The sequence below is a fragment of the Callorhinchus milii genome, unplaced genomic scaffold (assembly GCF_018977255.1).
Source record: "Callorhinchus milii isolate IMCB2004 unplaced genomic scaffold, IMCB_Cmil_1.0 Scaffold7, whole genome shotgun sequence".
In the NCBI taxonomy this organism is placed as follows: Eukaryota; Metazoa; Chordata; class Chondrichthyes; order Chimaeriformes; family Callorhinchidae; genus Callorhinchus; species Callorhinchus milii.
The window spans coordinates 4,632,919-4,648,572 of NW_024704748.1; the positions used below are offsets into that span (position 1 = coordinate 4,632,919).

The window sequence follows — 15,654 nt, forward strand, 5'->3', positions numbered from 1 at the left end:
TTGTCTAATTCTTGCTCGTAGCTTGTTTCTCTAACACTTGGTGTGAGAGCTCACCTCGCAAGCGAGAGAACCCAGATTCAGTTCCCAGGCGGTGAGAAATCTTAGGCAAGTTTCTTTACTCCTCACACCTCTGTTTAACCAGCAGTAAAGTAGGAACCTGGTTGTTAATTGATTGACAAATCGCTTTTCCGGGGGTAATAATCCCTTACAGTATATTCTTTGAAGCACTTTGAGACATCTCAAAGACATGATAAGGCAAGGATTATTATTAATATTATTATTATAACACTGGAATCTATAAGTCCCTCTGAGGAAACAATGGAAAGTGGGGATGATAGAGTCTAAACGTCTCACTTTGGATCCCTGATCCTGATAAGCAGAGCTTCAGTCAGGTGTTGGGCTTGATCTAGTCTAGTCTTTGAGGATGGAGTAGCTTCAGAGGCATCACAGCCAATGCATTTGAAAGGCCTTGTTCCCAGGAGAGACACCACTGCAGTGGCTTCCCACACTTGCCAACCAGGCACCGTCAGGATCGATATCAACAGCCGTACTCAGTTTAACATTGGGGCTTTGAAAATCCTTCGCTCAAATATTTCCAGCACTGAACCTAATACCTGACTCAGTCAGTAACGCTCTCACCTTGGGACCGTAGACTGAGCTGACCCCCCACCCCTGTGCTATGTTGGGGGGGGAGACATCACTGCATTGTCTGAGGTGCCAATTGAGACATTAAACTGACATCCCTGTCCAGATGACGTTAAAGATCCCACGGCGCTATTCAAAAAGAATGTCTCCCAGTGTCGTGGCTAACAAATAATACTGGTCACTCACTTCACGGCTGTTTGCGGGGTGCTGCTCTGTACAAATCGTTCGCCTACAAGAACGCACAGTCAGGTCTCTGTGTTCAAGTGGCACAAAAGCTGCCTTTGTAGTGAATTTGTCTTGCCCTCCGGCAAGCAGCTGAGTCTAAAGAAAATCCAGGCCTTAAATCCGTTTAACTTCCCGGGATTGTAAAATGGAAATCTGGCGGAATTTAATTCTGAACGATTTGCTTTTTGCTAGAGTGTTTTTTGGGATTACCTCTGCTGTTTGTGTTGCGGAGGCCGTCAATCATCACAGCAAAGCACGACCCAGGGGAATGGGAACCATCAGGTTAAGCCTTACTGTGATTTATTTTATCAGGCTGTTTGTGTGGGGGTGGGGTTGGGGGGTGGGGGGGGGAGAGAGAGAAGGAAAGGCAGGGGAGTTCTGCAGCGTTGAGATTGAGATCGGATGAGCCAAAAGGCCTTCTTTATCCAAACCAATTCTGTGGTCTTGTAGAACCCCTCCTAATGCACCTAACCTTTGGAACGCCCCGTCTCAATCCCTCCACCTTGCAACCCCCACCCACCACCCCACTCTCCCCCACCCCGCCTGCCCCTTTATCTATCTTCAAATCCCACTTTCTTTGACCACACCTAGGGTCATCTCTCTCTCCTCCCCCGTTCTCCCTGGCTCAGCGTCCAACCCCGCCCTGGAGCAGCGCTTCGAGACACTATCCTGTGGGAAGGGCGTGTATAAAAGCAAGTTGTTGTTGTTGTTGCATGCCTGGGTTGGGAGGAGGGATCAGGATAGCGGTATATTTGGTATTTAATGCGCTCAATAATAATAATAATCGTTGCATTTGAGTCTCGTCTCACCCTCCAGTGCAGCACTGGGGAGGGACAGATGTGTGAGAGCAGAGAGCCCTGCATTGCCACAAATGGCTCCACAGCAGCCAGTTTGTACCCTGCAACAGCCACAAAGTCAATGAGGGATCTTATCCATGGGGGAACTACCAGGAGAAAGTCCCTTCTCTCAGCAAGTGTATGGCTTTATTATCAAAAGGTTAAATAGATGCAAAGCTACAAGCGCAGTGTACACACATCAGGAATTTCGCTCCATCTGAACAAACCTTCCTCTGAATAAATAGAACAACAACTTGCATTTACACAGCGCCTTTCACATGGGTTGCTGTCACGAGGCACTTAACAGTAACGCAGTTTGATGCTGAGCCAGGGGAGAGAGGGGAGGTGACCGTAGGCACGGCCAAAGAGAAAAGTCATCAATTGCGATCTGAAGACTGGCAAAGAGGGGACGAGGTGGAGGGGCTGAGGCAGAGAGTTCCAGAGGATCGGGAGTTTCAGCACCTTTTCATACCTGCACGCGCACTGGATAGGAACAGACACGCGCTCACACAGACAGACGCACAGTCACAGACACTCACTCACAGACACGCACTCGCAGACACGCACTCGCAGACACAGACACGCACTCGCAGACACAGGCACGCACTCGCAGACACAGACACGCACTCGCAGACACAGACACGCACTCGCAGACACTCACGCACAGGCACATTAATAAATCATCACCACCATTAAAATCCTTAAACTAACAATTTGCCGTGCATCGAGCTGCAGCATCAGCCACGCTTCAGATGGAATATTAATTAATCAAACCACTACCGTTGATTAGGTTAGGAGCTATCGAAAGGTCAGAGGCAGCACAATTAGACTACAGAATAAATATGTCATACAGAAGCGATGCAAAGTGTTAGAGCGGTTGTACACGGCTAAGCTATAAATAAGGTTAACAACATCAACTAACCATTTAACTTTGCCATGGCGACGGGAGATTCTTAAACGGGTTTCCTCTGATCGGGAGTTAAGTTTCGCTTCTATCCGCACCCTGTTAAGGCCAGAGCTGGAGGGCTTTAGGTGCTCTGCCCTGGGTGAGAGGTGAGAAATGTACCACCCAGACTCTTCCCCAGTTTCCTCCTCACCCGTTTGGGAAGAGAGAAGGGAGTTTTCCCCTACACTGTCCCAAAACGTTCCCTGATTGTTCATCCTAACAGTCCTCAGACTTTGCTCCCCACTCCACCTGTCATCAATTTCCCAATTAAAGGAAACTGTTCCCCACTCCCACCACACGCACACACACACACACACACGGTCGAAGATGACACTAATACAGAGCTGGGGATGAGTTCTATTGTTGGAGGTGCCGTTCTTTGGATGAGACGTTAAGCCGAGGTCCCACCTGCCTGTTCCAGTGGACGTTGAAGATCCTGCGGGACTATTCGAAAAGAGAAGCGAGTTTCTTTCTCCCAGTGTCCTGGCCAACAATCCAGCGAAATAAAAATCGGTCACCCACTCCATGGCTGTTTGTGGGACACTACTGTATGCAAACCGTCCACAAACTACAGTCACTCCACTTTACAGTATGCAGTTTACAGTATGCACTGTGATGCACTTTGAGATGTCTTGACGACGTGATAAGGCGCTATATTAAAAGCAAGGATTATTTCTATTATTATCGACCCTATCTTGTCCCATCAGTACAATAACTCGCCCTTCACGCAGGATAGCATCTCAGAGCGCTGTACCTTTGAGATGAGGTTGTACCATTATCTTAAAGATCTCAATCATATCCTTTCTCAATCACATCTACTTCGGTGGAGAAAGTGCCAGTTTAGCTCAGAATCTCTCTTCATATGCATGTTACCTGATACCTAAGATAATCCTTAGTGAAATCATGTACAAACTCACACTGAACTTGAATTCACTAACTGAACCATTGGGAAGGGAGCAATGATTTATATTCGCTTTGAGTTATATGTTTATTGTCAGTGTATTACCATCTAAAGGTTACAGTAAATGTCGAACAGGATCCTGCTTAAACAGTACACACATGTATAATATGATTCAGAGCACATTCCAACCGTGAACATTTCTGGTCACATTTAGTCTCCTTGGGATCATTGAAGCGGACAGTTTAATGGAGTGCGTTATTTATTAGTCTGGCTTGTGGCTTCATTGAACAATTAAAGGCAAAACAACATGGTAGGCAACTAACTATAACACCGCTCACTCCTAGCTCTACTTCTAGAGTCCGAGTCATTTGGGATTCAGTATGTGTCAGCCTGGCGCAGCGATAGCACTCTAGCCTCTGAGACAGAAGGTTGTGGACTCAAATCCCATGTCTGGACTTGAGCTCACATAGTCTACGCTGGCGCTGGTGGCAGGGGAGGTGTGTTGCACTGTCAGAGGTGCTGTTGTTCGGATGAGTCATTAAACCGTAGTCCCACCTGCCTGTTCAGGTGAATGTTAAAAATCCCATGGCACTATTCGAAAAGAGAAGGGAGTTACTCTCTCAACTGTCCTGGCCAACAATCCCCCAAATAAAATTTGTGAATCATTCAATGGCTGTTTGTGGGACACTGCTATGTAGAAACTGGCTGCGTGTTTTGTCCACAAAACACAGTCACTCCACTTTACAGTTTTTCTTGTGAAGCACTTTGAAGCGTCTCAACATTGTGATAAGATGTTATCTCAAGTGCAAATATTATTATTATTATTATTTTGTACGGCAGTGTGGAGGAGAAAGCAACAAAGCAGTGCAAAGGAGAGCAATGAGACTGCGTAAAGAACATTGAGTAGGAGCCATCATTCTAATTAACCAATATTAATCCTGACGTTATGCTGGTAAATTTACTGAATATTTGCTGCCTTTCCCAGTATAGCCAGTGTCCTGTGCCCATTTTGCATCATACACCACTAGATTTATCGAAGGAGCCCAGGACGTTGCTTCTCCTTGAGACTATCACTTACCTCACATGCTTCACTTTCCATAGCAAGTGGCAGCTCATCTGCTGCTATATCTGTGGCTGAAATAGGAGTCTAGAGTTACAGCTTGATACGTGCACAAAAAATATTCAATCCCTTGAATAAATCCATTAGACTCATGGGTGACAGCTTGACTCCATCGGATCCTAACCCTAATTGGCAGGGAGGGTGGATCTAGCCGGACAAGCAGCGGGAAAGCTTGCCAGACAGTGCTCTCAATAGCACGCTATGCGGTTTTAGCTGGCTAGACGCCAGCAGTTACCCCAACTACATCAACAACAAATTGCATTTATACAACAACCTTCAAACGGGGTAGTGTCCCTGAATGCTTGGAGTAGAGCATGGGAATGGGATTAGAGTAGAGAGCTCCAGTGGGGGAGCGAGCACCAGCACAGACATAATGGGGATAAGAGTAGAAAGCTCCAGTAAGTGTGCTGGAACTCAGGTACCTTTGCTAAAACACCAGTAACAACCAAAGGACAGAATAATCTCTAATAACTAACTCTCTGAATATTAAAAATCTTAACTTCCCCACTAACTCGTCCAGATAACTCAATCTGACAGATACTTATTACCAATCAGGATTTACCATTTACCACAAATGACGTGGCATAAAAACACCAATGAGAACAACATTTGACAAAATATTCTCCGACGAGGATCCATCATTTCAATGGCATTTGTGTGTGTGTGTTTTTTTACAAGCAATAATTATTGTAAGTGGCTGTGGTTTTTGTTTGGCTTTCAGAGTCATTCATATCCATAAAACAAGTGATTTCTCAATGTCCATTTCGGCACAATTAACGTCAAAGGGAATCTTACGGAGAGATTGGCATTGCTTCAGCTGCAAGACCCCAGTTGCCCTCACAAGGCTTACGTTGCTGCTCTCCTTAATGCTTTCGGATAACCACAAGCTATCCCTGTCTCCTTAATACTTCACACTAGATTGAGTAATGAACATCTGCTCCCTCTCGGGCTCGACCGGCTTTGCCTCTCGCCTGCCCCTTATCCAGGCCACTCACCTCCACAGTGAGCTCTCCGTCACGCTCCCGAGGTTGTAGTCGTACAGCTTGGTGAGAATCAGGATCACCTGCGAGAGACGAGAAGGGGGGGAAGGAGAGGGTTAGACTTCAAAACCACGAGGCCGGCCAGCGACTACGAAATAAGCAACAGCAAAAGAGAAACGGACACCGAGTTCGATAGAAGGCTGTAGAATTTCCATCAAGTTCAGCAGCTTGTACTCTTTTATCACCATGCACCCTTCTACGGCTTTCGAAGCTGTGTCCAACTCATCATTGCTGCCTGTGTTATAATAATAGTGACATAACACACGGTTGAGACGTCTCAAAGAGCTTCACAGAATATACTGTAAAGTGAATTGTCTGTTTTGTGGGCGAACCGCGGCAGCCAATTGCACACAGAAGCGTCCCACAAACAGTGATGGATTGAGTGACCAAATTATTATTATTATTTACATTTTGGGGCGGGGAGGGATTATTACTTTCTTGATCTGTACAGCCCAGTACCGCATTACACAGTCTCTCCCAAAGGATCATGCAGAGCAAGATAGAAAACAAAACACAGCTTTTAAGAGCACTGAAAGCCAGATTGAAGAGCTCCGAGAACACATGTTGGAGGCATTATTTATCATATTTATCATCAAAGGGAACGTTAGTTAGTGCACCCTGGATTAAACATGACGGATTGGGTTTCACCTTGTTCTGGTGCTCAATGTTGTGTAGAAATTCATAGGACGCCGTGACTGGTCGCATCAGGCGTTCTGAAGCTTGTTAAGTGGGATTCAGTGAAAACGCCCATTGAAAACCCACTATCAAGGCTGCGGAAGGCTTGACTCAATGAGCCAAATCGTCCCTGCGACACTCTCGCCAACACTCCCCATTAGCTCTGCTCTTCACTACCTCAACACCAGGCTTGAAAAATAATAATAATAATAATTTTTGCATTTGATATAGCGCCTTATCACATTGTTGATACAGGATATACTGTAAAGTGGATTGATTGACTGTGTGTTTTGTGGGCAAAACTCAGCAGCTAATTGTGCACAGCAGTGTCCCACAATATAATCCAGGAATCCCAGGAAAATTCCTAAATTCAGCCCTAATTTGCGAGCTGGATTCCCTCCCACTACAGTTAATAATAATCCTTTCATGTTGGGAGGATGTCTCAAAGCACTGCACGGAATTTACTGTGAAATGCAAGGACTGTGTATTTGCAGGCCAACGGCCCATTTGCGCACAGCAACATCCCGCAAACAGCCTTGAAGCCGAACGACCAATTTTATGTGGGGGTGGGGGGGGGGGGGGTGGCGGCGTGTTGTTGGTCGAAGCCGCCATCAGTGAATTAAACGTTAATTCACATTGCCCTGAAGTTTCACAGCAGATAACATTCCCGATGTCAAGAGGGAGGGAGTTAAGTGTGGATTGTGCTGTCGTTCCCCCCGGTGTCTTTCCCTGTATCTTCCAGTAAGCCTTGTGCGGAGCGTGACGTCACGGCACTGTTGGCTAAGCTTCTCATCACCGATGTTCTGCAGCTGATACCAGGTGAGGATTGGAGGATGAATCAGCCTCGCCACGAGCGGTCTCAATCGGTCGCTCATGAATCAGGAGCAAAGCATGTGGGACGAGAGGCTCAGTGAGCGGAGACGCAGAGTCTGATGTGCGTGCACACACACACGCACACACGCGCGCGCGCGCGCGCACACAAGCCTTTGGAAAAGGTGAGTGATGTGTGTGTTTTTTTAACGGCCAAAGGAAATAATGAGGAACTTCTAAAAACCCAAAGCAACCTTCACTCGCAGAGAAAGACAAAACACTCGGTTGAGCGCCTCATCGTTTTGGCCCCGCCCTGACCGGCCGACTTCCTTTGCGCTGCAGCATGCACAGGAAGCCAGTCAGTCAGCGCGGGAAGTGATGTCAGTGGCAACCCGGCGAACAGGAAGCGCTGGCATCACTTCCTGCTTTGGCCATTTTTATGGGTTAGATTGAAATCCGCTATAAAATATGAACAACAGACACGCAGGTAGCACTGACTGTCCTACACATTCACCAGAATTTAATGGTGAGCCACCTGCGTCATTGATGCAGGGTTTAGGCCCTGGAAAGCTTTTATGTTCTATTTCAAACCACCTCCGTTAAAGCTCCAAAAATAATATCTATTATTAATTTGTCACAAGGTCAGTCTATGTCTCTAAAACTTGTGATCCATTGACCCGTTAGGCATAAACATATATTAAATTAGGCACCTCTGAAAGGTTACTTCCCGTCACTAACACGCTGTGCGCAGTCTGTCTGTGCCCGGAGCGTGAATTTAGATTTATATTCTTGTAATACTTAACAAAGAGCCTGGCATTTGCGAGTTGAAACAGACTCTGTGATGAGGGTGTTAGCCTGGCTCAGTCGGTAGCACTCTGCGTCAGGAGCTTGTGTGTTCAAGTCCATGGGTTGGAACTTGAGCTCACAGTCTTTGCTGACACTCCCATTGGGAGGACATCTCAAAGTGCTCCTGCACTGTTGGAATCCGTAGTTTGAGACATCCTTCCAACGTGAAAGGCGCTAAATCAAATGCAAGTTTAGGCAGGCAATGCAATCCAATACAAACTTCCATTTGTGTCGCACCTTTCACGATGGGAGGACATCCCAATGCAGTGCTGAGGATGCTCTGCATTGTCGGAGATGTCGACCTTCGGATGAGACGTTAAACTGAGGTCTCATCTCCATGTTCAGGTTGACTTTAAAGATCCCACAGCCACAATTGTCTCGGTGTCCTGGCCAACAACCCCCCAGATGAAACCAGTCATTCACTTGGTGACTGTTTGCAGGACATTGCGATGCACAAATTGGTTGCCACATTCACATACAAGACACCCAGTCACTACACTTAATAGTAGAATGCCAGGAAGCGCTTTGAGACACCTTGTAACTGTGATAAGGTGCTCTATGAAATGAAAGGAATGTTATTTGTTATTATTGATTATTATTAGTAAGAATTATTATTTGCTACTATGAAGGATTATTAAGGACAGGCATTAATAATAATAAAATGATAGTAGTCAGGACAATATTTTTTAAAAATTTAAATAATAAAGATAATGATTACTGCCGTCTGTGCCACCATTGGTTTAGTAGAGACTTATACAGCTCCAATGCCAAAAGAAACAAGATATAGAGCGACAAACTGGCAGAAATTCAGAGAGAAAACTGGCTGAACAAATATGTAACCTGTGAGAACTTCATTAAAAATTTATTTTTAATAACCTATTTAACAGGATTTCGGGACACTGTGCCAATCTTTGTCCTGCAGCTTACATTGTTTGCAAGTCAGACAAATATCCCTACCACAGCTTAAACTAGTTACACCTTTGCGGAAGGACAAACGCCCAGCGGAATATAGTATGTTGCTGTCTCACCAGTCAGCAACGGGTAAATTTACAGCTTAAACCCTCCAGGTACCAGTGACAAGTTGTCAGACCTCCACTGTAGCTCAGTTTTTAGCGCTCTCGCCTGTGAGTCAGAAGGTTGTGGATTCAAGCCCCCACATCAGAACTTTCAAGCGCACACTCCAACCAACAACAACAGCTTGCATTTCCGTAGCGCCCCTCACACAGAGTAGCGCCCCAGAGCGCTTGACAGTGGCGGAGCACGACACCGAGCCGTGGGAGGTGGGGGTGACCGTAAGCTCGGACTAAGAAGAAGGTCCTCAGGGTCGATCTAAAGATGGGAAGGAGAGGGCAAGGTGGAAAGGTTGAGGGAGACATTTCCAGAGTTTTGGGGCGATGATGAAATGGAGGCACGGGGGCCAAGAGGGAGCCCAGAGCCAGTCAAGGGGAGGCAATGGGTAGTGGATTGGGGAGTAAACAGGTCATGAGACCATGAGATCAGGAAGTTGATCCTGCGAAGCTATTAGAAAAGAGAGTTTCTCTTTCCTGGTGTCTTGGCCAACAATCCACCAGATAAAATTGGACATTCACTTCCTGGCTGTTTTGTGACATTGCTGAGCACAAATTAGTTACTGCTTTGGAATAATCGCAGCCCAATAATTGTTTAAGGAGGAGAAACGGAGCCAGCATTTTATGCAGGGCTAGGTCATAAAATGAATAAGTGATTTATCTAGGGAATTGTTGGCCAGGACACCAGGAACATTTCTCCTCTTCTTTTTGAATTGTGCCGAGGGATCTTATCTGAAGGACAGCACTCGCAGCATTTGATACGCCTCATCACATCATATTGTCTCAAAATGCTTCACAGGGTTTTCCGTAAAGTGTAGTGATTGTATATTTTTGTAGGCAAACGTGGCAGTCAGTTTGCACACAGCAAAGTCACATGAACAGCCATGAAGTGAATGACCAATTTTTATAATCTGGGGGATTGTTGACCCAGACACAGGGAGAGAGAAACTCTCTCTTCCTTTCGAATAGTGCCACAGGATCTTTAACATCCACCTGAACAGGCAGACGAGACCTCTATTCAGTTTAACGTGTGATTGCCTGGCTTAGACTGCTTCTACCCACGCCCTCGCTGCGCTTCTCAGAAATGTGGAATTGAATGTCATTGTGACCGCAAGAGGTTGCATGAACAGATTGAAATCGAAGGTGGTGAAATAATTCCCAATACAAATGTAATTTAAGTTGTTACAGACTGGTTATTTTAAGTCCTGTAGCTCAGTGGTTGGAGCACTCGCTTCACAAGCGAAAGACCTGGGTTCGATTCCTGGCAGAGCGAAACGTTGGGCAAGTTTCCTTACTCCATACGCTTCTGTGGAGAAGCATGCTAAGTTACTGCTGTGCTGTGCGCCTTGGGACGTCCTCCTGACGTGAAAGGCGCTTTATAAATGGAATCTTGTTGTTGTTGTTGTAAGTTGGCTGCCGCATTTCGTCCACAAAATATACAATCAATTCACTTTACAGTATATTCTGTGAAGCGCTTTGAGATGTTTCGAAGGCGTGATAAGGCGCCATATCAAATGCAAGGATTATTATTAACGTCTTATCTAAAGGACATTGGAACGCTCCCCCAGCCTATCACTGGAGCTTCAGCCTAGACAATGTGAGCTCAAAGTCCGTACGTGGGTGCTGAGACCGGTAACCTTCTGCCTCAGAGCCAAGAGTACTGCTGACTAAACCAGCAAGAGGCCAGATAACGGTTATAACACTAATAATAATCCTTGCATTTGATATAACGCCTCATCACTTCTCCAAGACGTCTTAAAGTGCTTCACAGAATATACTATAAAGAATATACTATAAAAACACTGTATGTTTTGTGGGTGAAACGCGGCAGCCAATTGCGCACAGCAGCGCTCCACAAACAGCCGTGAATTGAATGACCACATTTTTTTTTGGGTGGTAATATTATCCCTGGAAAACAATCCATCAATCAACTGACACCAGGTTCTTTCTTACTGCTGAGTAAACAGAGACTTGTGGAGTAAGGAAACTTGCCTGAGGTATAACCAGCCCCAGCAACACCATAGCATTAGCTTAGCTTAGTTTGTGTAATTTTGCCTCTAGGTCAGAGAAAGAGAGAGAGAGAGAGAGAGAAGACCGTGGAGAAAGGAACGAGGAAAGAGAGAAGAGACAGAGAGAGTTGAGAAGAGAGATAGAGACAGAGACACAGACACACAGACACACACACACACATACAAACACAGGAGTGAGAAAAGAAATGTTACAAACAAAATCCACCAAAAGAAAATGTGGAAAAGTATCAGGAATCAAAAGGACGATTTTGAGAAATAATTTAGGGGATTGAGATCTTAAACTACAATTGAAAATGTCTCATTAAAGTCTTTTCAGGGACATCCCAATTACCAATCACAGAGCTGGTTACCATTGACAGGATCTGTCACCCAGCACTTTAAAACAAATTTTCATTTTATGGCCTTCCGCTGAAATTATTATCTGCCTGACAATATCGCTTCCGTACAAATTACCCCGTCTGTCGTGAAGTCAATGGTTCATCGACGGACTATTTTTGCATTAACTTAGGGATTCCCTTGAGCTCTCTCTCTCTCTCTCTCTCTCTCTCGCTTGGTTCCTCCTGCATACCAAAGCCATTTGCCACACATCACACAGACTCCCCTGCATTCTCTTTTCCTAATCATTCCATTTTGCATTTATCAATCTGCTCCAGACGTCAGGTGTCCTTCACCCCTCTCGCACTCTGGGGACTGAAGCTATCTAACCCTGTTCTCCTTCTCCCCCCACCTCCGTCCAAGCTCCTCCACATCAAGTCTTTGAAGACGAGGAGCAAAGCCAGAATTTTTCTTCATAGGAACATAAGAACAGGTGGAAGCCATTCAGCCCCTCGAGCCTGTTCCGCCATTCTATTAGATCACGGCTGACCTGTGCCTCAACTCCAGTTACCTGTCCTTACCCCATATTCCTTGATACCTTGACCTAACAAATGCGGTAGCCAATTGCACACAGCAATGTCCCCCAAACAGCGATGGAGCGAGTGACCAATTTTATCTCAGGAGAGAGAAACTCACTTCTCGTTTCGAATAATGTCACGGGATCTTTAATGTCACCTGAACAGGCAGAACAGGACCTCAGTGTAATGTTTCATCCGAAGGACGGCACCTCCGATAATGGACACCTCCGACACCCCCAGCATTGAAGCATCACCTTAGACTGTGGTTCCAAGTTCCGATGTGGGGCTTGAAACCACAACCTTCTGACTCAGAGGTGAGAAGCGCTACCACTGAGTCAGGTTGATACACTTCAGATTCCCAAATTCAGATTTATCTGAATAGTGAACCAAAGCAAGTCACAAACGCAGAACCTGTGTTTTGCTCTGAATATACTTTGCGTCATTACCTCAGCAAATAGGATTTATTCACTTGATGTCACATAACAGTAGTAATTAACTATTTTATTCGTATGTTAAGATAAAAAAAAACTCTTGCGTTCTCTCACAGAAAAGACGAGGTGGGGGTTGTGGAGGTTGTACTGTATCATCACATAATGAATCAATATATCACTCAATGCAAACCATCATAAAAACATCATGCCAAATGCACATTATTATTCACTCGGAGCTTGAGGTTGTCTTACCCAATACCATCCTCTGCTTATTAATACCTTTAACCCATAGCTCCCCAGCTCTCAGCCCTGCCAATGTGTGGCCTTGGGACTTCACCGTAGATAAATTAAATTAAAAAATAGTTAGATAAACAAGCAAACAGGCCTTACATTTTAATACCTAGTCTTTCACGTCAGGAGACCGTTTCAAAGTGCTTCACAGGATTTCACTGTAAAGTGTGGTGACTGTGTATCGTGTGGGCAATCGCAGCAGCCAATTAGCGCACAGCTGCATCCCACAAACAACCAACAAGAGAACGAAGAGAAGAATCCCCAAATTTTATTTGAGGGAATGTTGGCCGGGACACGAGGAGAATCTCTTCTCAAATGGTTCATGGGATCTTATTGTCCACTTGGACAAGCACAAACAGGATCTCGATTTAACATCTCACCTGAAGGACCACAGTGGAGCTATCAGTCTAGAGCTGTGTGAGTTTATAATAATAATAATACTAATAATCCTTGCATTTGATATAGCACTTTTCACGTCGGGAGGACGTCCCAAAGTGCTTCACAGAACACACTGTAAAGTGAATATTTGTGGGCGAACGCGGCAGCCAATTGCGCACAGCAATGTCCCACAAACAGTCGTAGATTGAAAATGACCAATTTATTATTGTTTTTGGAGGGATTATTATTCCTTACAGTTTAAATTCCCTATACGGGGGCTCGAACCCTCAACCTTCTGACTCAGAGAGGAGAGCCAAGCTGGCCACCTGGCAAAGCCCCTGACTATCTGTTTATGGCCGTGTCAAGCAAAGAATGGGCTGCATCACTGTTTACACGCAGCCCGTGTTGTAGAGGCAGGTAATTGTGCCTTCAATGAAGGCGACAAGTACTATGAAGGGTTGAGGAATTAAGAGGGAGCAGGAGGAACAGTGGGTAACAAGGAGAGAGATGGGGGAGTGTCCAGGTGTTGGACATCCAACCAGGGAAACTTAGAAGATTGACGACATCAATGAAAGGAATATCTCGAGCTGGAGAGGACAGAAGGTCTATGGTGCCCGGGCATAGACATTCCTCGCTCAAACATTTACCCATGTGCGCTCCGAACAGTCACATAATAATCATTGCACCTCAGGGCTTGAAATAACTAGCACAGCATGAGCAATTTCCTCCGCCAAACAAATCTGATTCCCGCCCAGTTTCTGGGTCTGTGGCGCTTATGTGCTGCTCTGTGTGGAGCGCAAACATCTGCCTCAAAGCTGGTTTATGCTGCACTTGTCAAATGGATGCTCACCTGGGCGGGAGGAACCTTTCCCTCTCAGTTCCTCGCGACCAAATACTTCTAGGTCGAGTCATCAACTTCCCCTTAGCGCCCTGCGTCTATGACCAAATCCATCCAGATCATGCTATCAACTTGCCCTTAGTGCCCAGCACTCAACAAACACTTCCAGGTCATGTCATCAACTTGCTCTTAGCTCCCAACTAAGTGCTTCCAGATAAAACTAGGTAGGGCTGCAATATTTAGTGCCTCCCCCCCAGATTGATGATGAAGCCACAGCTACAGAGTCGAGGAGATGTTCACGACACCAGGAGACACTGCCTTGTGACTGAATCCACAAATTCTGTCGTCATCCTAATTTTATTCAGTCCCATAAGTTTGCTGACGAGCTTCTCTTCCCCCACCTCATAAAGACAACAATCAGACTATTCATAGGCACTTTCATAGCGACTAGAATGTCAAAATATCTTAAAGCGTTTAATGGAAATTACTGTCACATGTCGGGACTGTTTTTTTTCCCTGGCAACGGCATTATGTACAGTTGAATCCCACGCAAACAGTATTAGTGTTGGTCTCATACGTGTGGACATCTATCACCATGTTTAAGACTATCTAAACCAGAGTTCCACACATGTATGCCACCTACATGAACAAATTACATGTGGAATGTGCTGGAGAGACACAGACTACTGACCTAATATTTGTGGGCATTTCACCCACGTTTCACCCACAAATATACTGTCAATTCACTTTACAGTACATTCCGTGAAGTGCTTTGAGAAGTCTAGAAGACGTGAATATCAAATGGAAGGATTATTATTATTATCAATAAGAGAGTATTAGGTGGAGGTCGGCAAGAGCCAAGACTTGGGGATCCCAGAGTGTGCGTTAGAGGTAACGGCGAAGAGTTTAACCAGCTGAAACTGCATAGCTTGCTATTGTAAGCACTGTCTGGCAAGCTTTCCCACTGTTTGTCCAACTAGTTGTACCGTAGCCATTAGGGCTTTGGCTTGCAGGGTTTACAGAAGCTGAGTGGGAGGATTCCCTGCCCCCAGTGACTTGTCTGCCCTTCCAAGTCCTGCCGACGAGCCAGGCTGAGCTATGCTGTCATCAGCTCAGCTTCTTCTAACCCAGAGACAATTCCTCAATCTCCCAGATATTGAGAACTTCCACCACAATAAGAGACTCGGAGTAAGGCTGCAATGGAACCTGAGCGAGAATGAGAGAAACAGCGTGAATAATCACCTGCAGGCCTTTTATTAGGATAGAAAGAGAGCGAGAGAGTGAGTGAGACAGAGAATGAGTGAGAGAGAGAGGGATAGGTACCAGTCTATTCAGAATAGATGCTTATCAGGTCAATATAGAAACGCAATGCAGTCCATTTACCTTCTGCTAAATCTTGCTTTATCAGCAGTGGAATTAACATAGCCCATCAATAGGACTGTCCAAAACCGTACAGATAGTGATTAATAAAAGGCAGCTTGATAAAGAATTAACTTGGCCCAGTCTGATCAATCCAATGTTTGGTACTGTGAGTATCTCAATGGCTGGCTCTGACAGCACGGATACATCTGGGCTTTTATACAAAGTCATTAAACATTTATCCTCCTGACGTCCAGTGCTTTTTTTTAAATCTCCATCTATTCAGTATCTCCGCAGAAGGTTTTCGCTCATCTCGGGCTGGG

The 15,654-nt window shown here is 45.4% G+C and overlaps 1 protein-coding gene across 1 annotated transcript in view; it reads right to left on the bottom strand.

Annotated features, from left to right (window-relative positions):
* Positions 1 to 15,654, bottom strand: part of LOC103185231 (VPS10 domain-containing receptor SorCS1-like) — a 179,915-nt gene that overhangs the window by 95,562 nt on the left and 68,699 nt on the right. The window contains exon 2 of the mRNA XM_042336802.1: positions 5,669 to 5,736. Coding sequence (XP_042192736.1) covers positions 5,669 to 5,736 — 68 coding nt within the window. The remainder of the gene's footprint in view (positions 1 to 5,668; positions 5,737 to 15,654) is intronic.